This window comes from Acanthaster planci, linkage group LG12 (genome assembly GCF_054643075.1).
Source record: "Acanthaster planci isolate LZ-2023a linkage group LG12, COTS_SCS, whole genome shotgun sequence".
NCBI classification, from domain to species: domain Eukaryota; kingdom Metazoa; phylum Echinodermata; class Asteroidea; order Valvatida; family Acanthasteridae; genus Acanthaster; species Acanthaster planci.
In genome coordinates, this window is record NC_141788.1 from 10,342,485 (window position 1) to 10,370,054 (window position 27,570).

Here is a 27,570-nt window from a genome sequence, read left to right on the forward strand (position 1 = left end):
ATGTGTGTGTACATTTTAAGAAATTTATACTTATAGACCGACAATATAGCGGGACCGTAATTTCAGAAAACGCACCAATTCCTTCTCAAATATAACACGTGGGCGAACGCTACCACATCTCCTGGGGTTACTTTATTTGGCGCATTGTTCGACACCATGGAAACGGGACTTGGACAGATACCGTGGCAGACTTGTTCGTCAAAGACGTTTTCGCATAATTCTGTCTAACGTAGAGCATCTCAATTTGTCCCTCTAGCACAATCATAATTGAAGTTCAATATGCACAATGCTCGGGAGGTGAGATTGTGATAAATTCCAAACACATCCCTGTCATGTAATGAAGATTTTAAAAGGTAGGCCTAGGAATAAATTTGATTTGACGTTGGCCTACTTTGTACAGTATATCCTAAAGAGCGCCAACAACTCTTTCCCGAATGTTTCGAAACGCATTTGGGAAAGCACGAAGGTGCATGAGGCTATAAACAACTGATGACATGAAACTGAAAATCACATGTACAATGTAATTCAGGGCGTCTGTAGAGGTTTTTTGAAGGTGCAAAACGGATATGACGACAATGCAATAGCTCCGATAAAAGAACACGATAAAAGAGCATCAGCTTTATTTTAGAAAAACATCGAACAAAACCACTATTGTGCATCTACTCACGATAGGCCTACTGGAATCATCTGAAATTTCCGATGTAGACATCATCCGAACATCACTTCAAAGACCTGTGCAATCTGTTGAACTGCTCCCGCAAATGATTTCATGCTTTATCAGATGACGTCAAAACTTCGGTACCCAGACGTTAATTGCAGTATTTTTTTATTCAAAATACAAATAACATCAAAATGACGTCCTCCTTCGGTGTATAAACCAAGAAAGCCTGCCTTTATACTTACTTCCATCTTCTTCAAAACCGGTTCCCCAGGCACACGCCAAGTATCAGAAGGAGCAGGCAGATGTAGCCAGGTCTTCATGGTGGCTCTGAAATAAGAGCAAGAGACACAAAAAAAGGTAAAGAGAGGGAGAGAACAGAAGACCCAAAGGGTTTCATTCCAGTTTCCTTCAATCAGCCATCATGACAGAGCCTTATCCAGACCAAGTTGCAAGGTTTCTGCACTCCTAGAATTTTTCGAAAAACCACTGCGAATTGTTTGGGGCCATGCCTTCTGTAAATACCACAATTAACATAATGTATTGATAGTATTCTTAGCTGAAAAGACGTGTTCAAATGAAGTTCATAGATCTACTATTGCAGTTGCCCCTGACACGAGTGCCATGTGATATTGGTAATTCGGTGGTGGCAAACCAACGGCGAATCATGAAATTGACAAAGGGTTCATACAATCCAGTAACTGATGTACCGTGAATTTAATAGCATTTTTGGTAACATCATATGATTTCGTTCGAAAATTTATTGTTGACCACATTGAATTCCAAAACTTACCAGTCCTTGCTAACTAATGGAAACGGTTGATGAATTTGTTAGTTTCTGAGCTTTGAGATATTCGGTGACCACTTAGGCCTAGTTTATGACTGTCTTTCCCTCATGATGAGCTTACAGCTTCACCTCTGACGGCTCTCTGGTCACGTGTATGGGTAGAATCTCATAAAACGAAGCTTACCGTGACAATTCGTTCGGTGTCACGACGCAGGTGACAAAAGGATGCCAATATTCTTTTTTTGTCATTGGCTAGTGAAATGGTCGTCGAACTAGCCTAGTTCGAAAAAAAATATGTTAAAGAAAATTGCGCTGGGTACAAGGATCGATAGGATTGCTCGAAGAATGACTGGTCCCGGACTTGTTTCGATGATGCCGTCCTCGAAGCATTTCACGAACCCGGGCCTACGGGGCGACGACGTCGATCTTCTCACAATACTTCCCAGATTCTGATTTTTCCATTGTGCATCGTTATTGAAGGAAACAAATGAACACTTTATTCCTCGGTTCCGTCTGGTCCAGGATGACACTTTATTATATAATGGAAGGTTTCACCAAATATTCTTCACAATACAATGGCGTCATCTGTGGTTAGGGTTAGGCGTATTGGCAATATGCTTGTTGTTACCAATGAAAAATCTCAAAGCTATTTTAACTAAAAACAGGCTCTTAACGAGGGGCAACGGTTACCCCCCAACGCGACTAAAAGGTCCGCTTTTGAGGCAAGAAAAGATTTTGAGCTGTACGCCTAGTAGAACATTTTGCGCTAAAAATGCCGCGCACTTCGTTATTTTTCGCCTCAGTCAATCCACTCTTTGGGAGTTTACTTGTAACCTCCCTGAAACAATTAGTACAACCTCATGAATCCTGCTGTTTTTCAAAATGAAAAAGCAACAGATCTTTTCTTGGTCTGCTTTGTTGAGGATTTGCACCCCTCACCAAGAGTCCTTCTTACGGGTCTGAAAAACAATACATACTTTTATTTTGGGGGCATGTGCCCTAGTGGTAAGGGTTTGTAGCTTCCAATCACGGGGTCAGGGGCTCGAATCCAACTGCTAGGAGTATGTTGTGACCTTGGGCAAATAACCTCACCACTGCCTGCTGCTAAATAGGTACTGGCATTAGCTAGAAAGCAACCCCTGATGAACTGGTGTACCATCCGGGGAAAATGGAAACATTCTCAGTCGTTTCATGGCAAGGAAACCAGAGATCAACACCATCCTGATAAGCTAAATGACTGGGAACAGACTTGCTTTTGATACACTATTTTACTAATTTACCCTACTTCAAGTGCATATCCAGAACCACATTTTCGGGGAAGGGGGGTTAAAGTTCTTTGGGTAATGTTTTTTAATGAATGGCTCCTCCGAGGAGTCAGGCTAATTGTTTTCTGGGTGGGGCATGGACCAGTGCTTCTGGAGCCAGCCAATACCCAACTTTGTCCCATATCTGAACACTAACTGCAAGTGTTAATTGTTACAGTGATTTCCATTTGGAGGCCAATTTAATCTCCTGTATGAAATACATAGTTGCCAAAAGTTATATACCATCAACAATTTAAAAGAGAGAAAAAAATCTGAATAATTCAATTAAAGCTTTCACCCATGTTTACTACCTTTGATGAGTTCTACGAAATGATATAGGTATATACAAATGATTTTGAGTTTCAATATCTTTGGTCATTAGGTTTAAAGAGAACCCTAACGGCTGAAAGCCCATATGTGAAAAATCTTTAACCCCTAGTGAAAAAAAAAATTAAAAATTACGAATATATGCATGTGCCCAAAAAGATCTAAAACAGGAAACCGTTTGCCATTGAAAACGATGCAAGTAATGATGTTGCAAAAACTCATAAAATACTGAAAAACACACTCATAGTTACTATGTTAATAAAACATGCAGCATGAATGTGATCACTCTAACAATGAACATTTGAAAACTAAATGGAATATAAGTAATTACAATTTGTACTTCTGGCATTCCAAAACAGAACAGAGGCCAAAATCTCTATTATTTCTCATAAATTCAAACTTACAAAAACTGCATATTTCATTTCAAGCATTTCAGTTCTTTTAAGGCTGTCCTTTTATTAAAGTAAAACATTATTTAAACAAGACTGGCTGGAAAAGAAACAACTGTATACGCCATCCTCAACCAAGATTGTTAACATGATAAAACATGCAGCTACACACGAAATTTAGCCAGCTTTCAAAATACAGCTGCCGGTTTTCTCTAGGAACTAGGGATTTTTGCAAAACCTGTACTACTAGATTTACCGAGCTGCATGTGAGGTACATTCATCCCTTGTGAGTGACAAGCAAAAGAGAAAATACGGTTGGGAAAACAACATCCAAATTGCCTGCATGATTTGAGTGTAGGGAGCCACAGGTGATGAGCTCTATTTGGATGCAGAAGTATCCGTGACATCCAAGGTCCTTCAAAGATGCGTCTCCTCATACTCTTCGGAGACTAGAAGATCTGCAGATGACTCGATTCTTGTGTCTCCTTGGAGGGCCTGCTCAAAGTTTGCCATTTTGAAGATGGTATCATTGATCTGTCCTACTAGGGGCCCCTTGGGGACCAGGCAATCGTCCAATGCCTCCTCGTCGCTCTTGCCCTCATTGTCTGGAGCAGGTCGCGGGGCGCCCCAGTGTGTTTTGCCCCCTGCAGATGGGCTGTTGGTGCCACAGTTAAGTGCTTCCTTTGGAGAGGCCAAGTATAATGGGTTGGTGAAGCCCTGGCTGTCCTGCCTGGTCAGAGCACTGGGGAGACCCCCACCGGGGTAGGCAGCGGGTGAATGGGACTGGGGCACCGCCGGGCTGTGACCTGGCTGCTCATCGTGGTGAATCACTCCCCCGAAGATGTTTGCTGCTGCAAAGGCAAACCCACCGATGGTGCTGTTCTCAGGTAGAAACTGCACAGTTCCCATGCCTGATAAACAAAATGAGAACACAAAGAGCCATTTCCCATATAGCCAGTCAAATGATTATGAGCCAGTTAAATAAACATGAGCTATCTTGAAAATGACAGGGACGTAATATGCACGCACCTAGCTATTCTCAATGTAAATGAAGCCTGCACAATTCCAATATTTTACAATTTCACATTAACTCACACATACGATAGAAAAACACTAGACTGCCACGCTTGCACTACATCAATGCTTTAAGACCACACGTACAATCACTGGCTTTCATCACTAGTCAAGTAGATATTTAAAGTAGATATTTCAAACTCTGTTCAAGATTGGATGGGAAATTCAAGTAACTCTACATGAGAAACAAATGCCTAAATGAGCAGAAATTATACTTTTTATGATTTGCTAGACTCCAATTTGTTTTAAAGGCAATCAAATCTTCAAATAATTGAAAACGCACCACAATGCACTCAAAATTCACTGCTGTATTTTCCAGTTTGTGATGACACTAAACAAAACCACCAAAGAATCAACTGGTCATAGGTAAATGTATAGAAATGCCTCGAAAATGAGCTTGTTGAATGGAGCAAGAAAATCGAAATACCATGTGACTTCGAGTTCATCCTTCATTTATCGGAATGTCCCCATTCCTAAGTGAATTCCTAACAGGTTTCAATTGCAGCAGCTACAACAGGATCAATGCACAGTTTCTATGTAGGCTCTTGAATCCCCTCACGTGGAAATGAGGAGTACAGGCTAGTAATAATCCTTTTGCGGGTTGAATTTGAATAAAATCTGGAACACTGAGTTCTTTGAATTCTCCAGACGAAAGACACTGTTGCTATACGTCTTGATTTGAGGCAAGCATTTGCTTAGGTACATAAAAACGCTTTACACCAATACACTGTTTTCAGTGGATAAGAAGGGCACAAAGGAACCAGTCCATCCCAGAGATGTGGTCGCTATGCAAATGCTTGCTTCATATGTGCAACAGTGTATTTAGTCTGGGGAATTCAATTGGTTTTGTTTATGTGCAATCAGATATCTCAATGTACCAGATTTTATTCAAATTTAACTTGCAAATGGCTTATTTTTGCAAGATCTTTACCTGGTGGCACAACGACTTGGTTCCCATCTGGAAGTTGCCCATCGGGCATGTTGATTACTGTCACTTCCATGCCTTGGGCTTGTTGGGTGTCCTCTATTCCTGCCGTCTGCTCCTTGGCAAAGTTAATGAACACCTATTGAAGATGGGATAGAAATGTTTAGGGCTGCGCATCGAACCGAACATACCCAAGTTCCTGACCGTTCACGTCTGGAACTCGTTGTTCCAATTATTGAAGTGCTCATCTGCGACCAACATTCAAAATTACTTACCTCTCAGACAATGAAAATGAAAGGTTTTGAAAGTTTTTTATTGAGAAATTTTCCTATTCTGAATCAGCAATGTAAACTATGGAACAGAGTAATTATTTAACCTTTCTTGTTTTTGGAGGTTGTTTAGGAGTGTTTTTCTCTAAAGGAATACTTGTTTCCTTTGCTCTGGGTTCCCCTTTCAGTTTCCTCAAGCAGTTACTTATTTACTTCTGTTCATCCAAAAGCACATTTAGTGCCAATTACTGGATAATAATGAGTAAAGCAAACAGTGAAGAAATGTTCAGTTTAGAGGTGGGAGGAAAACCCTGCATAAATGTTTTGGGAAACCTATGGATTCCGGTAGGAACCCAAAACCCAATCCACACGTGGACCAAGCCGGATTCGAACCCACACCCCCAGAGGAAAGAAACACCACGCCAACCAGATTCCCCACACTACACGAACCAGACTCAACTACTATGTTGGGGAGAGTGCAGAAAAGAGCTCTTGGAATTATCTTGGGTTCTAACTATCTGTGTTATGGTCATGCCCTTCAACAGTGTCATTTAACCAGCCTTCAACATAGAAGGGAAAAACTGTGCCTTCAATTTGCATGAACATGTACACATCCCATGTGTTCTTTGAATGGCTACCTCAGAAAGTTAAAAGTGCAAGATTCTCTCAGAAATTCAAACTGTTTTCCTCAAATCAAGCGCAGAAAGGATAAATACCAAAATAGTGTAATCCCATATTTTGTTAAGCTTTTAAATGATTGGTATAGTGTTTTTTTATTTTCACAATGGCTTGCTGGTTCTGATTTTTCCAAGGGCTTTTATTGTGTGTATATTTTTATAATTGTTTTTTAGCAATTTAATGTTATATATTGTTTAATGACCTGTAAGTTAGTATGGTTAAATGGTGTATTTGAATGTTTCGGAATCTTAATCTATTTTGATGAACATTTTCATACTTTAAACAAACTTAAATGTTTTATAAAATTGTGTAGTTTTATTATCGGCTGTTTATAGTAATTTTTTGATTTAATGTAAATTTTGTTGCAATGCAATTTACAATAAACTATGAATCAATCAGTTACAAGCTTTCCAATCATGAGTTGCTCTGTGAGTCACTTTGTTAAATTGGGTCAGATTTTTCCATGCTTGACCGGAAAATACCAGCAGATTTCATATTGGTTTACACTAGGATTTCTTTTTGACTAATGACACAAAGACAGAATTAATGGCTGTAGACTGTATTGCAGACAGCCATCTCAACATTCATGACAAAGACAAAAGCTTTGCCAACCCCTAAATGCCATTCTTGGGTACTTCTGGTTAATCTGCACAATTGGCTGTCTGTCATGTGCTGTAGCAATTTGATATCGTGTACAAAATCTAAGACATTAGTTAAGATAAACAGACCTTGCCACAAGATCGAGCGATGACGCAGACTGATCAGGCCCAGTACCATTACTTTCTGCATCTGGGACCAATGCTATAGAGGTTTCATTGCTGGTGTCCCTTAGGCTATTCTTTGTTATTCTAATATCATTACAATGAAGGCACAGAAATTTACTCGAGCTTATTCCAGAGGAGGAAGGAAATAGCCTATAATTAGACATCATACGCGTGGTGTTTAATAATTGTTAAGTGCTGTAGTCACATGAGGGCGCTACATACGCATGAGGTCTATTCAGATCTTGTATTCAGTGACTTGGGTGAATACACACAATGACATACTTGCCATACAAAGAAAGTGGTGTCAAGAGCTTTAAGACATGCCAACATGATGCCTCAGATTTCATTCACATTTAAACAATCCGAAAAGCTGACGACTGACCTGATCCAATGTCGTCTGGCTGACAGAGTAGTCCTCAATGTTGAACCGCTGCTTGTTGGCATCAAACGCCCCAAACACTTTGGCCAGGGAGGCCGAAGTGGAGGGCATCTGGTACTCCAGCATGTTGAAGTGGCGCTCCCGCAGTATGCTGTATGGGAAGGACTCGGCCACAAAGACCATCAGGGGCTCCATGTTGGGTGGGTCCCCACCCACACGGATGGATATGGTGTAGCCGTCGCCGAACCTGGGGAGGAGCGTGGCAAACAAGGCAGACCGATAATCACTTGGGTGCACTATACATGAGATTTCAATACCAGCTAAAGTTGATTTCACTAATTACATACACATAATTTATTTCCCAATGGGTTGTGCTCATGCGAACATTTATCTCAAACAGGGAGTTCAAAGGTTTAGTTGAGGTCGGGATCCCTATAGAACTACATAAATGGGGCACATAAAAGCAGAATTTAACCACATTTTCCTGAGTTTCTATGCCAAAGTGGTTTAAATCAAGATAGAACTGCTGTGCTTTTTTCCTGCATTTAACAAGTTAAGGGAAATCAAGGAAAATTTTGTGCAGAATTAATAAAACAAAGCAAAGGACTCCAAACGTACACAGCGAAACTGCCCAGCCACAATAGAAACCTCAGTAGTTTTGAAAAAAAAGAAGAAAAAACAGACCTGTTGGCTTTGATTTATGTATTTTGCAATTCTGACCAACTTTGAAGTACTTGTCACCAGACAAAATGTCAGATGAAAAAAAATCAAAGTAGTGTAAATCAAAACTCACTGCAATCCAAACCATATCAAATTTGTTCGTGTTTTTGCTTTCCTAAAAATTACTACCAAACATCAAACACCTTTATGTAAAAAACATACCTTTTTGTAGAAAAACCTTTGTACATATTATGAGTGATAATCAATTGATGTAAAAAGTACAAATTTGCAAAATGTCACTGGCATACTTAGTTAAAGCTCACTGACATACTTTGATTTGAGGTGCTGTGTGCTTCCAATGCATTTGAATCGTCCGTTGACCATAATGGCAACTCTTGTACACAAGGCCTCACATTCCTCCATACTGAAATCAAGGCAGAAAGCAACAGATCACATTTAAAACTGTGCTCATTAACCAGTTGCAGGCAATATATACAGCGAACTTGCTCCCAGCAAAGTTTTCTGCTGAAAATACAGACTCTTTCAAATGAATAGATACCACAATTGCAGTCCTTTACAAAGTTGGACTTTGCTGACCCAGGGTGGTCACTTGCTCAGGATTTGTATAACATTTCTTATTGTATCATCATCATCATGTATCACAGAGCGATGTTTAAAGTGCCTGCTGGCAATGGCACACAAATGCTTGAGCACTCTCCTTGTAACTAGCACAGAAAGTCATTAAGGGTTTACAAATCTTCAGGTCTGAACTGCTTAAATACCGCATTAACCCTGCAAAAGTAGTAGCAAAAGAGACAGAAGCTGCAATGGATCAAAACACATCTTTTTTTTTCTTTTATACCTAACAACAGCAGCAGGATACAGGAGAAAGGATCCGTCTTCCCTTTTGACAATAATGCAATTTAACAGGAATCTTTCACACTAGTGTGGTTCAAAGTGAACTTCAAACCGCAAACCATTCGCAGAGAAATTCAGTGACGAATATTGGTATTGGGAATTAAGCACTGCTTGCCTGATGTCCCAAAATTTGCAAAAAAATAATGGGCAGGCCCTAAGAGCAGGAAGACAGATGTGAACAATTTGGACAGGCTCAACAATGGCTTTACATTGGTAGCTCAAATAGCCAGAACAAATTTGATCTTAACCACTCCTAGCCCAAATTTGCTGCATATTTTTCCTTCACAAGTGTTCCAAAAATCATTTTTGTTGTTTTTTTGACAAATTTCTAAACAAAAATCCCAACCCAGAAGTTACCCTATTATCCCTCTGTCAAAAGCTTAACTCAAGACCGCGAAAGATGTCGATTGTTTACCTGTGAGATGTGAGTATGACCGAGCGGCCTTCCTTGACAATGCCGGTGATGCGATTCCACAGAAAGCGACGTGCTTTGGGGTCCATTCCTGCGGTGGGCTCATCCTATATAGTTGATCAAAATTGAAACCAACTGTAGTTACTACTTTGTGACATGCATTAAAACAAACTTTGCTTTATGGAAAAATTATCATTTACAACAAACTACAAAAAACCCCAGTTCTCCAGGCACTACTCTCTTTAATAATTTTAATAACTGAAGCCCTGCACAGTGGCCAAATGCACGTTCAACACACTATCTGCCTGCATGAACTTCTCAAGCTTTGTATGTGGGTACAGGGGGATTAATGTTTTTAAACATAAGCCCGATATAAGTCAAGATAAGTATGATATTTTTAACGCTCATTGGCCAAGCCTGCGAAAACACAGATGCCCAGATTGTGATTACACCTCCTTGGGCATGAAGCTTAGCGGTCCATTCCTTATCAGGTGGGATTGGAATGGTAAGGTGCACCTCAAGAAAGTTCTTTAAGTGGACTTCATAATATGTCAACCCTCCCCCACTCACCAGGAATATAAGCTCGGGATCCCCTATGAGGGCGATGGCCGTTGATAACTTCCTCTTGTTCCCACCACTGTAGGTGCCAGCAATGCGCTTGGCATACATGGACAAGCCTAGATTCTTGATTCCCCACTGTACCACCTAAGATCACAAATGTAAATGGGATGGGGTCAGGATTCAGTCAAGTGAAATGGCATTCTATTCAATGGGTATACAACTCGATGAATACCGGTGAACGATCCGCCACCCAGATGAGTGGGATTTATGCAAGTATTGTATAAATAGCTGTACGGCAAAGACGAACATGATTTTGACAACCACAGCACAAACATTCGGAATGTAAAGTTCAATCCAAAGTTTCGCTGACACTTTAATCTCTAAGAGTACAGTATCTCTTTTATTACAAGGTCTGCAATTATTTGACTTGTTTATTTTGAAACATCCTGAGACATTAAATTTTGATAGAGTCAACAAATTAACAGCAGTTTACTGTGGCATACTGCTGGATTGCTTATGGTACAACTGTTTTGATGGAGAAACCCACTTATTATTAAACCATTAAATTGGATGTTGAGTGGGGCAATTGTGTTGTTTGTTAAGTTTTTCATAGTATTTATATGTTAAGCCTTTTATTGTATTTTACAAGACTTCCTCGCAATACCTATCTGAGACTTATTTAATGGGAAAATTCAGACACAAAGGGGTTATTAAACTGCATTCATAAATACCTTGAACAGTTTCCCTATTCAACATGGCACAAAAATTGTGTGACCGTGTATTAGTATTTGATAATGCCCGCTGTGTAAAACATGCTGGCACCTGGATACCAGAAAGTTTAATCCATTCCTGTTGGTCAAGAGTCTGTGTGCGCCATGGCATGCAGAACTCTCCATGCGCGCACCAAATCCAGATAAGGAGATTGTTCTAGACTACTTGTACAAGGAATATACCATAAAATGAACGGGGGTGTTTGGGAAAATGAAAGTTAAATTTTTAGACAAAATTCTTTGAAATTTATTGTACACTGACTTCTATTGACCCTCTGATTAACACGGTATTTGTGATGAATGGAAGTAACGCGTGCTTTGTTGGTCTTAGGAGAATGAACACTAATTACAATGCCCTTGCTTGTGGCTCAGGCATTTACAGTCACGTCCATTCTCCTGAGCTGGTCTTAAATGCACACTTAAGACCGACCAAGCACATTACTTATTCCCTTAGTAATTTTTGCGTGCATGAGGGGGAAGGGGGGTCTGTGGGGGAAGGGGTGTGAGTATGACGTGCACACAGGCAGAGGAGGTGAGGATCCAGAAATCTTTGTGACTACATTACCTGAAAGTCCTAAATTTGCTCGCTGGGGCCTGTAATGTCATGTCCAAACACAAAAATGATTGTCGAGGATATGTAAAGTTGAACACGGCATTTTGCCTGTTGTGTAATTCAATGGGCACCGCACTCGGTGCTTGAGAACAGAAGTCCAGTGACAAAGTTAGTAAGGGGCTGTATCTGACATCCTATGCTGGTCCCCAGAGCCCACCTTCTTAATATCAGCTTCAGGAATGCCTCGGAGCCGGGCATAGAAGGCCAGATGCTCCTCGGCAGTCAGCAACTCATTCAGCGCATCGAACTGCGGGCAGTACCCGATGTTCTGACGTACTCGCTTCATGTCTTTCAGGATGCTGAATCCCTTGACGTAGGCCGAGCCTGAGGTGACCTGCGTGTCTCCTGTCAGCATCTTGAAGGTGGTGGTCTTGCCCGCGCCATTCACGCCCAGAAGTCCAAAGCACTGGTGATTGAAAACAAGTCTTGATCATCCAGAACAGTGCTAGTGAATACATGCTATGACAACTTATACTTCATGGATTACATACTTTATGGAATTAACAACGCATTATTTGCCCAAGATAACACAATGCAGGGCTGAGTTCTGGGGCATATGAGTCAATTCCTCTCGTGCAGAGATGATTCAGTGTGATCTCTTAACCCATCTGCCCATCTGAGTTTGGGCCTGCCCTTCCCACTTGTTCATTCCAAAGTGCCAAGGATAATATTGAATCCCTTACTAAATTGACTATTTATCAAATCACCCCTTTAATGTTGTAATTCTAGGTTGGAAACTATCCTCTTGACTAGAAACAGATCACCATTTTTACCTCTCCGTATGGAATGCCAACACACATCCTATCAACAGCAGTGAAGACACCTCGGCTAGTGTTATAATCCTGAAAAAAAATTCAGTATCAAAGAACATACATTTTCATTATATTTGGTAATAGGACATAATGCAGGTCCACACAAGGTTTTGAAGTGACTTGCCCAAGGCCCAAACATGCAAAAAGCAGCCAGATTTGAACCCCCGACCCTATGCTCATGAGAACTAAACCCTAGCGTCTCGGTCACTTGCCTCCAAGTATGAAATGTAAACCTGGACGAATGGGTTAGGGTGGGTGTCGGATGAGCGGAGCGTAGATTCAGGACAGGGTTCAGATTGTAGGGGAAGGGGTGATTATTGGCCTTTGGGGTTCCTTTCTGGACTGACCTTGGTGAGATTTTCCACTCGCACGATGTCATTGTCAGCTCCTCCTGACAACACTCTCTGCCTCTCGCGCACCACGTCATCATCTTCAAGAGCCAGCGGGATATGTTCAGATTCAATATGTCTATCATGGGGGAAAGGTGAAGGCATAGGGTGAGTTATCAGCAGGGTTGTCCGTTAAAATTGTAGACAAGGGCTGTAACAATTCATTTCATCATTTTCATTTTGACAAACTAGCACATGAGTAATGCATGTGTACAAGGGCACTTGTTTTCAGGAACTGAGACTTAATTGATAGAAAGTTTGAGTTTAAAATGACTATATTCTGTAAATACACAGAGGATGTAAATTCCTGTTCAACTTTTTAAAGCATTTCTAATAATATCATAGTCACAAATGTGTCTTTCATGACAACCAAATCCCTTACGTTGCATGTCAGTGCACGAAGTACGTGTCAGTTTGTGACACCAAACTTAATCTTAGGTCATAGTAGTCAGCAAGCAGTTTACAGCAGGTTTGTATTACATACCTTTCGGACACCAAAATTATTCACTGCAAGGTTTTCACAAAGCATATCAAAGAAGTATTTGTGAAGATGGTGGCAAATGGCACGCCACAGCTTGCTAGAAATCTGGATGAACAAAAAGACCTAAGACTTGTGTTTCATTGCCAGGCCTGATGTCCATCACGGCACTGACCTTGGCTTGAAGAAGAACCTATTTTCGATGAGCAGAGTCAGGGTAAAGAAGCCAGTACCAATGATGCCCATGGCAAAGATGTTACGCCCAACATTGTTCCAATCCAGTGGGTTGTACGGCTGGGACTCAATTCCTATAGTATTTGAGCATAAACAAGGAACTTGATGATAACAAATTAAAATGTAGCCTGAGGTCAGTCCGTGCCTGCGTGGTCTCAAAAGTTGTAATTATAAGCTCTTCACGAATAATGCGATAAAAGGTATCTGACTGTGGGCAGTGCACCGACGGTGACATGTGATCAAATGTTTGAATCTTACTTGCCATGGGCAGAAAATGAAAAGAAAATGTGTGAATTTTGTAAAGATACCCAAAACAAAGCTTTAAAATATTGGCTAAACCAGATTTGCATACTTCTGTGCTTGGGTTTGGTTTGCTATAATTAACAAGCTTGAGTTCAATCTGAGATGGTTAAATCGTATTGGCAACAACAGTTCCTGACTGGACTTGCTCAAGGCTGCAATAATGGTCATTGTTAACCATGCTTGCTGTGATTGATGATCTGCCTATACCCTTGTCCACCAGTGGTGGAATGGGGGGTTGTTGTTGCCTCGTCACCCTTAAAAGGTAGTTATTTCCCCCCCATAGGCCTACCAGCCGTTGGAGGCACATTGCAACTTCATAATTATTTTCTTCTCAGTCTAATAGCTGGTGCTTGCCCCCCCTTTTAAAACCATTCCGCCACTGTTGTCTTTGTCTCACCAATTTCAGCATATAGTTCATTCTTCATTTCGTTGAGCGACATGTCCACCAACCCTCGGCCGAGACAAAACGGCGGAAAGATGAGGAACAGTTGCATTATGGCATCGTTGACGGCCTGTACAGTCTGATATGAGGAAAGAACATCAGCGCCACACAGCAAAATGAAAAACTGAGTAACATGCTGCATTATTTTTATGCTATACTTATGTGCCACAATGCTGGAATGTTAGGCAGAAATGATGAATTAATAGAGGAACAGTTTCCAATTTAGGGATCAGTTTATTTTATGCATATATGCACAGAAATCAATTAGACAATAGTCAAACAATCTGTAACAAACATTTGTTCAGCTGTAGTAGTGGCAAGCCCTGCCTTTACTTAAATGTGACCTGCTTGGTAAAAATGAGTCACAAGTCTCTGCAGCCACTTTGAGTAGTACTTTGTATTAGATTGAGGAATTTGAGCTCTTTCTTTTGATGTGTCACTCAGTTTGGTACAATGAAAATGGACGTTGAGTAGATGTTAATATCTTGAGGACTCCTATTGCTTAAACACTGTGCAAGATTCTGTCAAAGGCTTTCAACTCAAAAGTGGCTCTGGAGACATGTGACTGATTTTCACAGAGCGCTTCACATATATGAAAACCAACAAAAACTTTGAGGAATGTGTATCACACTCACACAAGTGCAGATCACGGGAGGCCTACTGGCTCAATTTTTTGACAAGTTTGGCCCCCCTGAAAATCTGATTCTGCATCCCTCCTTGAACTAATGTGATTAGTTTATTCTGTGAACACATACATGGTGCTAGAGCTAATGAGCAAGTTTGGGCACAAAATATATAGCTCAATCACAAGTCACACTGCTTTTTGACAATGTGGTTGTGCACTACAGACACTAGCCACTCAAAACTTGGAAAAATGAAGTCTCGCAGGTTATGCAAGAATTACTCTATGTCCAATACAATTTGCTCACAAGATTTACAATGTACAGGCTGATCCAACTAATCAAATGACCACATGAAAGCACATGTTCAAGGTAAACGTACCTCATCACCTCCACCCAAGAACTCTAAGATAAACGTGGTCATAATGGTGAGAACGCCGAGGAGCATTGTACCACAGGCCACTGACAGGTAAGCCGTGCTGGGCGTCGTGAAGATAAAGGAGATAGGATAGGTCATCGGTGTGACTGCCCAACTGTGAGGAGCAAAACAGGGGGAATTTGGTTTGACCGTATGGGTGCCATATAGGTGGAATTATTCTTGACCAAAGAAAACCAGATGGTTTTTAAAAGGGCAGGATGCAATGTCAGTGGTGTACACCGATGGAAATCACTGGCATAACCCAGGCAAAATGACATCACATCTACAAACCAATCATCTCATAACGTTGACAAGCTTAAACATCACAATAAACAAAAACACTGGTATCAAGCAAACGCATCACTGCTTGCTGCATGTACAATGAGTGTGCGCATGAGGTAGAGCCTCATCACTGGGAAACAATAAATAACTGAGCTGATCAAACTCAGGGCAAATGAGAAATGACTCCATACTCACCCATACATAAGCAGGAGGAGGACAGTAGCAGGTGCAGTTTGACGGCTGATGTAGGCTTGCTGATCAAAGCACAGGAAAATCACTATGGTCAGCACAGCTGGTATAAGATAGTTTACCTGTCAAAGCAAGGACAGAAAATAACAGATCTGATGAGAAGTACGAGTAGCGTGGTAGTTCTTCCCCTTCTATATCCAAACACCCTGATGGATCGATCCCTGATCTTTAAGAGAAATTTTATGATACCAAGTTGTACTGCAACTACAAACTTACTTGGCATGCAAATGTTTCATTACAGAAGCACAACTGGCCCATTCTTGAATCATTTGCCTAAGCAGACTAAGCAAAGATAGGTCTAGATAGAGCAATGGGCTCAGTTTGTCATCTTATCTCACATATCTATATAAGGCAGCTAACAGAGACATTTGACAATAATCCGAATAGCTAGCTATTTGTGATAGTTCCATATGTCAATTGACAATACTTGACTGCTGTGATTTAGACATATGACATTTGAACATTGGAGGGATGCATAGCACCCAAGATGAAACCGAGGGCACCATTCAAAATGTCATATCCCACATCACAGCAGTCAACTATTGTTTTGTCATGTCTGTCTTGATTTTTTTCATATGTTTTTCTGAGGGAAATCAAGGGCGACAAAGGAATGTTTGAATATTAGTAGTTAATAGAAGTGGAGGGGGAGGCCAGGGGGCTCAGCAGTGGCACCCCACTTTTTTGACTGGGGGCATACTTTTTGCAGGTCCTATAATGGGGTGTGGCTTTATGAATCGACCAATTAATGGCTCATCCTTGATGGTCTCACAACTGGCCCCTCCCCCACTCAGAAATTCTTCTGCTGCTGTTGTTCCAACATTATCGAGTGCACTGCAGGGGAGAAGGGGAGAGAGGGTGCGTGCCTGCATGTACATGACATACACAGCCAGCTGATGTGATCAATGTCTAATGGTGAGTGTGACATACATTTTGTAGCTGTATTACGTGACTGTTCTGGGCCAAAAAAAACATTATTATTCCAAACAGAGGTAAACAATAAGAATTAGACCATCATCTTTATGAGGGCATCTGACGTATGTCACACAATCAGGTGAAAGTTACTCACCAAGTCCCAGACCAATGTTGACACCCAGTAGATGGTCGGACTTATACCGCTGACTATCTGCAGGTGCTTGGCCTTGGACTCACGTTCTGCGATCAGGAAGACAACAAAGCTGGCTGGCACGAAGGCCAATGCAAACACGATAAATATAGCTGTCCCCATGATGATAGGCGTTTGCTTCCTGGCAAGGACAAGATAGCAGGATCCCTTTATGTGGATCGAGATCAATGTCGATTTTTGGTGATAATTAAGAGCCGGTGACAACGGCAATAGTGGTAACCGTGTTACCTAGTTACAGAGACAAATGAAGAAAAGGATGCAGGATAGCACATGGTCATGTAGCTACTGGTGATCATTAAAGTACCAAAAATAATGATGGTAATTATGGTGACGACTGATAAGACTAAATTGATGGATGATGACCATACAATGATGCTTACTGTGATTAAATTTGACCCTGATACAGGTGAGTGACTGTGGTGATGAACTTTGATCATGGTATTGCGGGTGATTATGGCAATCCAGGTGGCAATACCTACAGCGATGGAGATGACCATGGTGATGGAGGAGACGATGTGGCTGAAAGTGACATATGGTGACTGAAGAGGGTGATGGAGGAGAATAAACTCATACAGGTAACTATAGTTATGAAAGAGACAAAAGTAATAGAGAAGACTGTATGATGACAAAGGTCATGTTGTGATGACGGTGACAATTAATCACAAATAAGAATTATTTATCCAGACAGAAACTGTTGACTTCTAGAAAAGGCAGGAAGCTTGGCAGCCAATGTCTGGTATACAGCCACAAAGAATATTGGCTTATGAAGGTCATTTGGACAACATTAGAACAAAAGTTCCTGCACTAGCTTAGTGTTATCCAATACAATTAAAGTGGTATTTTCTACAGCAGGTCATGTACATGTGTGGTGTTCAAGCTCACATGAAGCGAATTTCTGTTTTAAAAATCTGGCCCTCTCTGCAACCAGGATTTCAATGTTTATCTATACCACAGGGAGGGCGTCCTTATCTACTATCAATTATGCCATCCATCAGCACACTGGGGGTGGCCAGTCTGACCTTCTGCTGGATCTGCTTTTCCAGAACTGCCACGCACATTAACAACAATATGGCGGCAGAAGTCTGACAACAAATTTCAGTGCATACTTTGATCGGTCCTCCCAATAAGGGGGCAGAATTCCAACAACAAAGTTTCTGTACTTTGATCCTTCATGCATGCACCCCATGTATTTGGCAACGTCAGTGCCATCTATGCCTGCGAGAAAATATAGTTCGACTTTAACTTCGTGATCAATAACCTATCCGCTAGATTCATTGAGGATTTGTGAATGATTAAAGTCAGAACGTGAACACAGGCAACTAAGCATCAATTTTCCGTATACTTCAGTTTCATTTTATGATATATCGTGTGAAACACCTTCTATGGCATAGTGTTATTCATGCACTTGCAAGGCAGCTTTCACTCATGCGTGCTGATGAGTAAGTTGTGGCCCACACAAACGACTCCACAACTCAAAGATTTAAAGTAACTCTGGCATTTCAGCACCAATTTCAAATATCAAAAGGAGAAAATGTGGTTTCATAACTGGTCAAAATGGAATATTACACTAGTTTTGAGCATTTATGAAACTGGATGTGTGTTGAGAAAACTATAGGCAAAGCCCACTTGCCACCCAGTCGAGCTAGGGCCGAGCCCTGGCTTCAGTTTTGCACTTAGCTTGTAACAAAATCACCTGAGGGCAGTAACAGTAGCTGATAAGAGATCCTCGAAATTCTGGTTGGGCTAAATCTGCCCTAAAAAAGGTATCCATTAACTCCTAGGTGGAGAGAGGCATGTAGGAATAAAGTGAGTTGCCCAAGGGGGCAATGTATAACCACCTATTAAGATTTGAACCCCCAACCCTACGATAAGGAACTACAAACTAACCACTTGGCCAAATTGATTGAAAAAGTAATCTAAAATGTGTAATGAAAAGACTGCTATTTCAAATGCATTTATGTCAGATTGTCCGTTTGGCAAGATTTTGAGGTTTTAGTTACTTTGTAAAAAGAGCAACGAAATGTTCCAATCAGGATATTATTTTAAAGGTAAAATATCTGAATCCACACGAGGATATTTATCTAGATTTTCATTCAAATTCAGTCTTCAATGAAAACTCTGATGGATTTACTGCACTAGCTGAAACTGATACAGGGGTTGGGTAGATATCACGGCTTCATTTGCCAACTTACAAGACTTGCTCCTCAATTTGGTCCTGGGTCATATTGATGGGGTGGTTGTATGCCGTGATTCCATACTTCTCTCGCAGGGATTCCTCAAAGTTGCCACGAAACAGCATGTTGTTAGCCACATTGATGAAGGCTGGGAGGGCATGGAAACCTGTGTTGTCCCACCAGACCTGTGAATGATTGAAAGCCTCATTTTTAAAAGAAATTTTATTACTATTGAGTGAAAAAAAGTGTGACAGAGCAGTTACTGTAGTTGCTTAACTGGTAAGTTACACTGGATATGGGCCATGCAATGATAATGCTGAAGGTGATCACCTGGAGATCCATCATTGACAGGCGTTAAAACAGGTTTGGGATTAGGTTTACAATTTGAATTTTCTTTAAAGATCAAACTCATAATAATCAATAGAAGGTTTCAGCTTGAGCAGTGTTCTTTAGTCTGATGTTTCCATGTAGAAAATTTTTTTAAAAATGCCACATCTGGGAAAATGTGCTGCCAGTGGCTGTGACAAACATGGTAGAGTGAAAGACAAGGTTCCCAGCACATTACATCTATAAAGATTGGTGATTTGGTGAAAGCTGACATCAACTCATGGGCTATCAAGGCTTGGAATCCGCTCCAGTTGCACACACTCCTATGGGGTCTATTGTTTTTCCATTTGAGTCAAATTTTTACCCATAAGCGGCTGGAAAAATGATGCCGCCGATGGGCGATCAGTACAAAAGCTTAATAATAAGCCACAGAGGGAATAAATATTCCTTTTAAACATTAGTATTAAACATTCGTTCATAAATATCTCAGACAGTCTCCCTGTTCAACCAAGTGCAACTTGACCATGTATTAATATTTGATAATGCCTGCTGATAAGTGATAATGCCCACTGCGCACTGGCACCTGGATACAAGACAGTTTAATCGATTCTGATTGGTCAAGAATCTGTGTGCTCACAGCTCGCCACGTGCACACCAATTGGACAATTTGCACAAGGTACATTCCATAAACTGGACAGGGTGTTCTCACCATTATGACCACGTTTATCTTAGAGTTCTTGGGTGGAGGTGATGAGGTACGTTTACCTTGAACATGTGCTTTCATGTGGTCATTTGATTAGTTGGATCATATTGGCTTCTTTTGACTCTCTGACTACAAGGTATTTATGAATAGGAATAAATATGTGCTTGGCTGGTCTTAAATTAACTTTTAAGACTGGCTCAGGAGACTGAACGTTGATAATGCGGCTCGGGCATTAGTCGCATCCATTCTGGGCTGGTCTTAAATGCACGTTAAGACTGGCCAAGCACATATTTATTCCCTTATTTAAGACTGGCCTAGGAGAATGGGTGAGCAACTAGTTATCAGCGTCCATTCACTGGCCACATACTTGTTCCTATGCACAAATACCTTTCAATTCAGAAAACCAACACAAGTTTAAAACTACACATTTCCCTATGATTCTGTTCAAAAAATTTACTTCATTTTTATTAAAATACCCCTCTAGCCATGTTATGGTATTTTCCTCTCACGAGTAGCAGGACACAATCTCCTTATATGGAGATTGGCATGCGCGTGATGTGCACAGCATGAGGTGGTACAGAGCCAGACGGTGTTTTCTCAACCGTTTAAGACCGGCCTTTGTGACAGGCTGTCAATCAATAGGAATGGCTAAACTAAACAAGTACTAAGTGCAAATATGACCCTCTTTAAAAGTGATGCGGCAAACTGACGCATAACCATGAGTGATATTTCTCCCAATTTTCAGTTTGCCACCCATATGGATAGAAGGCAACATGAGAACAGTCAATTTCAAACAAGGACAGAGGGAACAAACTTCGTTAATAGGGCCTGCTCTTCATTGTCACAGCCATGTTTTTCCTACAAGTGGCTCCTAAAACCGTAGTTGGCCATCGCTAAAAAATAAGAGAAGAATTCACATTGTGTTAAAACTCCAGCTGTGTTAAATGACAGCTTTCATAACACCAGAGAATAATGCATGTGCTACTAAATACTTAATGACAATACAAACCCATTTCAAATTAAAAGGACAAATGTCCACTAGAACGAATTTGAGGTAAAATCAAAAACCAACCAAAAGGTGATATTTCTGCAAACTGTGGCTACCCATTACAGTTGTGGGCCAAATGACAATGGTCTACTGTTACCTTGACATTCTTGAAGCGTGCCAACGATAGCAGGACAGCATAGAGTTCCTTCAGGGTGCCGTCTGACGGAAGTATGTCCTGATCCTGGCCAAACAGAGCACATACAAATATTAGAAAACATCAGAGTCGGATCGGCATGGTGGCTCTTCCCTTCTACCTCTGGGGTCTGGGTTCGAGTCCCGGCTCGGCCCACGTGTGGACTGAGTTTTCACTTCCTACCTGATTCTGTGCGTTTTCCCTGGAATAGTCATCTGGGGTTTTCCTCCCACCTCTGTCACAGTCTTCTCTCTACCAGTCTCTTCAGGCTTGTGAGCCACAAAGCCACAATATGCTTTCCAATCTTTTGTTTGATTAACAACCAGGCATAGACAATGATAACAAGAATAAATTCCTTAAGAACTGCATCTCAATGGTTAAGGACAAGTCTAAGAGATGCTGAAGAGTTGATGCTTGGACATGTTAAATTAAAAGACTGACCATTTTTTGATGCTTGGACATGTTAAATTAAAAGACTGACCATTTTATGATGACAAGAGAAGTTTGATTAAAACTTTTTCCCCCAGCCTGACGGGGCTAACAGGGCTACAACCAACATCGGGCAGGTTGAGGTGGGGATTTCCACAATGTGCAGATGTTGGAACTTCCCAGGTTGGTCGTGTATCCAGGTTTTTTTTTTTTATCTTGATATCTTTCAGTACTGCATCAACTTCTAAACCAAGTTGGAAGCTATACCTTGGCATGGGGATTGGGTAGTACACTCAGAAATCACACCCATCCCTTCCTCACCAACCCCCTCCATCCCATCACACAACTCACGTCCGGTATGTCATCCGTGGCTTGTGGGGCTGCGAATCGTCTGTCTCGGTCAAAGGGGTTCTCCCACTCTCCACTCCAGTCAGTCAAGATGTCCTCGCTGATATTCAACGTAAGCGGAGCCATTTCATCTTTCTCAAGGAAACTCACACCCCCAAATCTGTGTGTAAGATCAAAATGAAGGAAGCTATTCATGGTTCACATGTCCCAAATTGATAACATTTCATTCAAGGATAAAGTCTTTGCCATTATGCATTTTCCTTTGTTTAGATAATAGTAATAAATTGGAATTATAGTGCGCTCTTTCTGCCAAAGTGATCAAAGGCGCATAACAAAAATCTGATGCAAAACCAAGGAGAGCTATGCAATTAAAAATTAAAAGAAAAGAAACGAAAGAAAACAGTCTTTGAGAGAAATTTAGGCCACCATTCCAGTGCCCAAACAGCAGTATGGGGATACGTCTGTCCCGTCAGCAGGGTAACTAATAACTTAGGCCTAAACCCCATCGACATCAGTAATGTCTTGATCTTTTCCGGAATGGACACCTCCAACTCTACCTATGTAATTTTCCACTCTACCTACCTTATAGTGATCCTAGAAATATATTAAAAAAGGAAGATCAGAACACACTTATACATTTACAAATGCTGATCTAAAAGGAAAGTTTTCAGCTTGCATTTGAAATCCTACCGAACAACTATTCTACAGAAAGACAATAAAAAAAGAGATTTCAAAACTTTAAATCTTACTTTAAATTGTCCTGGAAAAAGATTTTGAGTAACAATGTTCTACGCCAGAGTGGGGGGGTTACTCTTTTTTTTTTTTTTTAATCCAAACTACGTATGGGCAAAAACTTTACTTCTTCCAGTGCGCAGGCAGTGTGAAAAATGAACTTGAAAGGATTTTTGGACTGAAGGAAAAAAGAGGTACAAAGCTGTTACCTTTTCCAGACGTACTCCTGCGTGGTCGTCTTCAGATACCAACTGATTTCCATGCTAGTATGATTCTGGAGAAAGTCTGTTGTTGGGACCACCCTCTCGGGAGGGGGTGGGCCCTCCGCCCCGGGATCGCATACCTCAAAGCCTTTGCCGCTGCATTCACATTTAAGTTCACCCTTCAAGTATTTGGTGTAGGTATTAGGGTCCATTTCCTCAGTGTTCCAGCGAGTGGCTTTGTCTGGTTCACAGAGGTATCTCCTTCAATTAAACAAAGAAAAGAAAAGATTAATTGGCAATGCTTCTAAACATGAAACTTTACACCTTTTGTTTTAACACCTTTTGGTTTAACAGAAGACTTGAACAACCCAAAATGAAAAAAACATGCTATCATATGATCCAGCAAAATTCACAATTTCTTCCACAGAAATTGTATCATTTGTTTTTTTAAAAGTTGTTACCATGGTTTGAGGTCATTTTCTAGTGCTAAACAGCATGATAAGCAAACATCTTGCCACAAAATAAAACATTTTCTAGGGATTTTCTGTCATACTTTTAAGTGACACAACAAAAGTACAGCATGTTTAGTTGCTAAAGTCAGCATCTGTAGAAAACTGTGTCGTACAACTGGGTGGTTCTCCATCTCTGGTGCACAAACAGTCCTGAACTTGCAGACTTAAACAGCAGACTTTTAACAATGTTTTGCCTTTGGAATATAAAGATTCCACGCAAGGGGGTACTTTCTTCCATGAGCAAAAATGTGATGCCATTTCAGGGAGAAAACCCTCCATGTTGCATTTATTTGAGCACAAAAACTATTGACATTTTGGATTTTTTTGAACTGTTCCTAATGTCCTTTTCTTCGGTTATTATTGTTTATGCGCACATTAAACCAGTGAACAAATCTTTCTCAAAACTGTTCTGTATGAGCAGATTTGAAAAGTTGAACAGACAATCTGTAAAATCAGCAGTCTTTCTTACTGACATGACATGTGCAAGGAGAATTTCAAATGTTTAAAGATAAATCATGAAACAAAACTAATGGGGAAACTGACTCTTCACCACTTCCCAGGAGAAATCGTAGAATTTGGGCGTGATCCCTGGCTATATAGTATTTCAAGTTACATGGCTTCTAACTAGCACCCCCGAACAAAGATATTGACAAATGGGAAGAGCCACCAGCTTAGGGCTGGATAGCTCATCAGTTGGTAGAGCACCGGTTCAGTATTCTGGAGGTCGTGGGTTCGAATCCCGCTCCAGTCAATTTCTTTGTTCATCTTTATAATCATGACATTTACTTTTCAAAACAGTTTTAACCACAAATGGATACTAAAGTATGTTTGGAAAATGAAAACGAGTTTTGAAGTCTCAATAAGAGCGTCTAACAAAATTTCATTACCTGCACGCTTTATAATGTAATGAGCGCTGCACTGTCAGTAACATTAACACAGATGACAAAACAGTACCAATCAACAAAAGGCAAAACAAAATAGTAGAAATAACATGATGCAAACGTTCCATCACTCAGCCTGCTCTTCTGCACATGGCACCCTGCTCAGGAATTCTCTTTCTTCAACCTGTTCTCCCCGTGTCTACATCATATCCTAGTTCAAGCCTGATGTGAACAAGCCTCTTTTACACTGAACATGACATGCCTTCCTTTTTCCTTCCTCTGTCTTTTCATTCTAGTTCTTTTCCTGTAGCTTGCAGGCCACCATGATGAGGGGCCTCTTGAAGGCCTCAAGTTGGCTGAACTCTGTTTAAAATAGTTATAAAATGAAGTTGCTTACATCTCCACGAATGGATTGTCGGCCATACACCTGGTGCCAATGCCCGGGTCATCCTCGGCTATCGTCATTTCCATTCCTACGGCCAGATCGCTGCCAGGATCATCGTTGCTGTAGAAGATGTAGTTTGGGGTACCAGTCAGCCAGGGTACCAGGGGAAGCCTCTGTGCTTCGGTTGTGACTGGTTGGATGATGGTGAAGACCATGGCCAGACACACAAAGACGACTGGAAGAATGACCTGCAGAAATCAGACCACATTAACAACTTGCCAATGGCAGAGCTGTTTATACAGAGAGTTGCGACATGAGTGTCTTAACTGCCTGAACCAAAATGGTGGATTATGCAATGGAGCACATGGAAAATAGCTGCATGCTTTCCTGTACACATAATGAACAGCCAACTTTATTCCAAAGTTTGGAGTTGGCGCAACTCTATATACAGCTCTGGCCGACGGCATTGTTACACAACCAACTTATCCCAGGCCCGATGTCAGCCAAAACTACCGACTTTTTTTTTTTACGACAAGATGCCGCAACTGCAGTCCTTTTAAAAATGCTAACCCTCCATGGTGATTTGTTCAATATTTTGTGGCCACGTTCCTTATTGCATTGTTGCTTTTTTTTTTCAATTCCAAGACTTGGTGATGACAGCCAATGTCATAACTACCCAGACTGCCAATTGGCCAGAACACAAAGTGCTATATATTTGAAATATTGCTCAAGTTTCTAACCACAAAGTTTCACTCAAACAGCCCCCCAGGAAATAAGGCATTTGATTTTTTAATCGTGCAGATTATCCTTTACTGCTCGCTGTGTAAATGAGCCCTCTCCGATCTAATATACAGACCCTGTGCCATCAAAACCGTCCTTGTAAGTTCCTCTGCTTGAGTTTACTATTAAAAGGTGGGATGATATTGAGAGTTACTTCTCCACTGAAGGAACGTGTGATTGAGACAACGAACGCCACAGCTCACCTGAGCAAAGAACCCTTTCTTGCTGCGCCGGAAGTGGTGGAATCGTTTGATCATGAGCGCCATGAACTGCCTGCAGATGAGGTTGATGCCCTGGACCTCACGGCCTGTCAGGTTTCGGGGACGCGGCTCATTGGTTGCCGCATCTGGCATGCGTACGTTAGCCACTGATACTGTAAAGAGCAGAACTCACCGTCAACATGATTGTACCTCTGGGAACAGATCTACTCACAGGTCAAAACTCGTGACTTTGAAATAGAAAGGCTGTCGAACTGGGATAGACATTTTCAAAAGCATCTCACAGCATCAGTCTAAGTAGATTCTACTTTCAACTGAATGAAAGTAAATAGGCCAAATGCAAGCCTAAGTCCTCTAAACTCAACCAACCAGGGCCCAATTTCACGGCACTGCTAAGCACAGGATTTTAACAGAGGTTCTGTGTATTTCATGGAGACAGTGAGCAGTAAGCACGGTAAAAAACATGCTTACTTTGGAGGAAATATTTGTCTACGTAGTGACAAAACAATGGAAATCTCTATACATGCACGACCCTAAGCACAACCATTTCAAGCAAGGCCATGAAATAATGCTTAAGGTTAGCACATTTTTCTGCTAACTTTTAAGCTAATTGTTAAGCAGCTGCTACGTGAAATTGGGCCCTGTTTGTTAGTCAATGCGTAACAGATACAGGTACTGGGTAAACTGCTCAATGGTGTGGATGGGTTTCATGTATCTGGCATTCTGCCAAGTGCACCATAAACACAGACAATGACACATTGGCTGACTGATGACATGACTAGACAGTTCAGCAGCAGCTATAGAGCAGTAATCAAATTATTGGAGGGATGGGGGTGGTATGTTCAAATGAAGCTCTGAACCGTAAATACTCTTTGATCAACTACAAAGTGAGAGATGTAAGGGTCTAACTAGAAGTTTGGTCAACTTGCAAGTTTACAGTAAATGTCCATTACAAGTCAGCTTACAGGTCTGGTCACAAGTAATGGGGAACAAATACTGAAAAACAAATGTCTTTCCAAGGCGGATTCAGAACCATTTTTGGGGGGGGTGTATTTTTGGGAGACTGAAGATTTTATAGCCTTTCTTAGGGTCGAGGCTATATTTTGGTGCTATTTATGTGCTTTGGGAACAATTAAAGCAAAGGGACCTTTGTTTTAAAAAGAAATGAAAAGGAAGTGAAGGTGCAATGACTTCCTGCCACCCCTCCCCCGGATCCATCTTTGTGTCTTTGCTATTGTTCACCAGCCTGTGACCTGATCTGTAACTGTATGACTTATGATTGGCACGGTTTGATGACTTGTGTCTGGATTTTGCAAAGGCGATTTAAGAATGTGAACCAGAGAAGAATAGAAAATGTGAGATGCAGGCATTACGAACAGAAACTGTTGCACTTTCAAAAAGATTCGAGCGGTGATGTACAGCTTGCGACAAATAACCACTGATACCTTATGAAGAATCTGCATGGGAGTGCCAGACTGTGCAATGACTGCATGGACTCAAAATGTACATGAAGGCCTTGATGATATGAGGACCTGCAAATGTAAACTTTGCATGATTCAAATCAGCAACGGGCAATGGGGAGCAACAAAGAATAAAACAGTAACATGAGGCCATTTTTACTTGAACACCAGAGATGGGAGCGATTCAAAGTAACTTTACTCCTTGACAGCTCTACAGACATTATCTATTCTACTGATAGTGTCTCAATACGATACTCTTTCTATTTGACTGTTTCTTAAGGGCTGAAGTGATGCTAAATGATGGTGTGGGAATAGAGGAGCAGCACAGCCTAGAATGGAGGAGGCAACTTGGAAAATGGCAATGAAGCAGACTTTTTGGAGTCATGACCATAGTTGTTT

General features: G+C 41.1%; 1 protein-coding gene and 1 non-coding gene across 2 annotated transcripts in view; one reads left to right on the forward strand and one right to left on the reverse strand.

Annotated features, from left to right (window-relative positions):
- Window positions 1-1,952: 1,952 nt before the first annotated feature.
- LOC110989633 (phospholipid-transporting ATPase ABCA1-like) overlaps window positions 1,953-27,570 on the reverse strand; it is a 62,294-nt gene continuing 36,676 nt past the window's right edge. The window contains exons 31-50 of the mRNA XM_022254165.2: window positions 25,697-25,866; window positions 24,726-24,961; window positions 22,942-23,196; window positions 22,004-22,160; window positions 21,188-21,271; window positions 19,031-19,197; window positions 16,782-16,959; window positions 15,662-15,777; window positions 15,149-15,299; window positions 14,102-14,225; window positions 13,343-13,475; window positions 12,648-12,768; window positions 12,262-12,330; window positions 11,646-11,894; window positions 10,115-10,249; window positions 9,548-9,651; window positions 8,546-8,638; window positions 7,558-7,801; window positions 5,471-5,603; window positions 1,953-4,376 (exon numbers count right to left, since the gene is read on the reverse strand). Of these exons, the coding sequence (XP_022109857.2) occupies window positions 3,883-4,376; window positions 5,471-5,603; window positions 7,558-7,801; window positions 8,546-8,638; window positions 9,548-9,651; window positions 10,115-10,249; window positions 11,646-11,894; window positions 12,262-12,330; window positions 12,648-12,768; window positions 13,343-13,475; window positions 14,102-14,225; window positions 15,149-15,299; window positions 15,662-15,777; window positions 16,782-16,959; window positions 19,031-19,197; window positions 21,188-21,271; window positions 22,004-22,160; window positions 22,942-23,196; window positions 24,726-24,961; window positions 25,697-25,866 (3,413 nt within the window). The 3' untranslated portion in view covers window positions 1,953-3,882. The remainder of the gene's footprint in view (window positions 4,377-5,470; window positions 5,604-7,557; window positions 7,802-8,545; window positions 8,639-9,547; window positions 9,652-10,114; window positions 10,250-11,645; window positions 11,895-12,261; window positions 12,331-12,647; window positions 12,769-13,342; window positions 13,476-14,101; window positions 14,226-15,148; window positions 15,300-15,661; window positions 15,778-16,781; window positions 16,960-19,030; window positions 19,198-21,187; window positions 21,272-22,003; window positions 22,161-22,941; window positions 23,197-24,725; window positions 24,962-25,696; window positions 25,867-27,570) is intronic.
- Trnat-agu (transfer RNA threonine (anticodon AGU)) lies at window positions 24,123-24,198 on the forward strand. The gene has a single exon. It is a non-coding gene; the product is annotated as a tRNA-Thr (tRNA).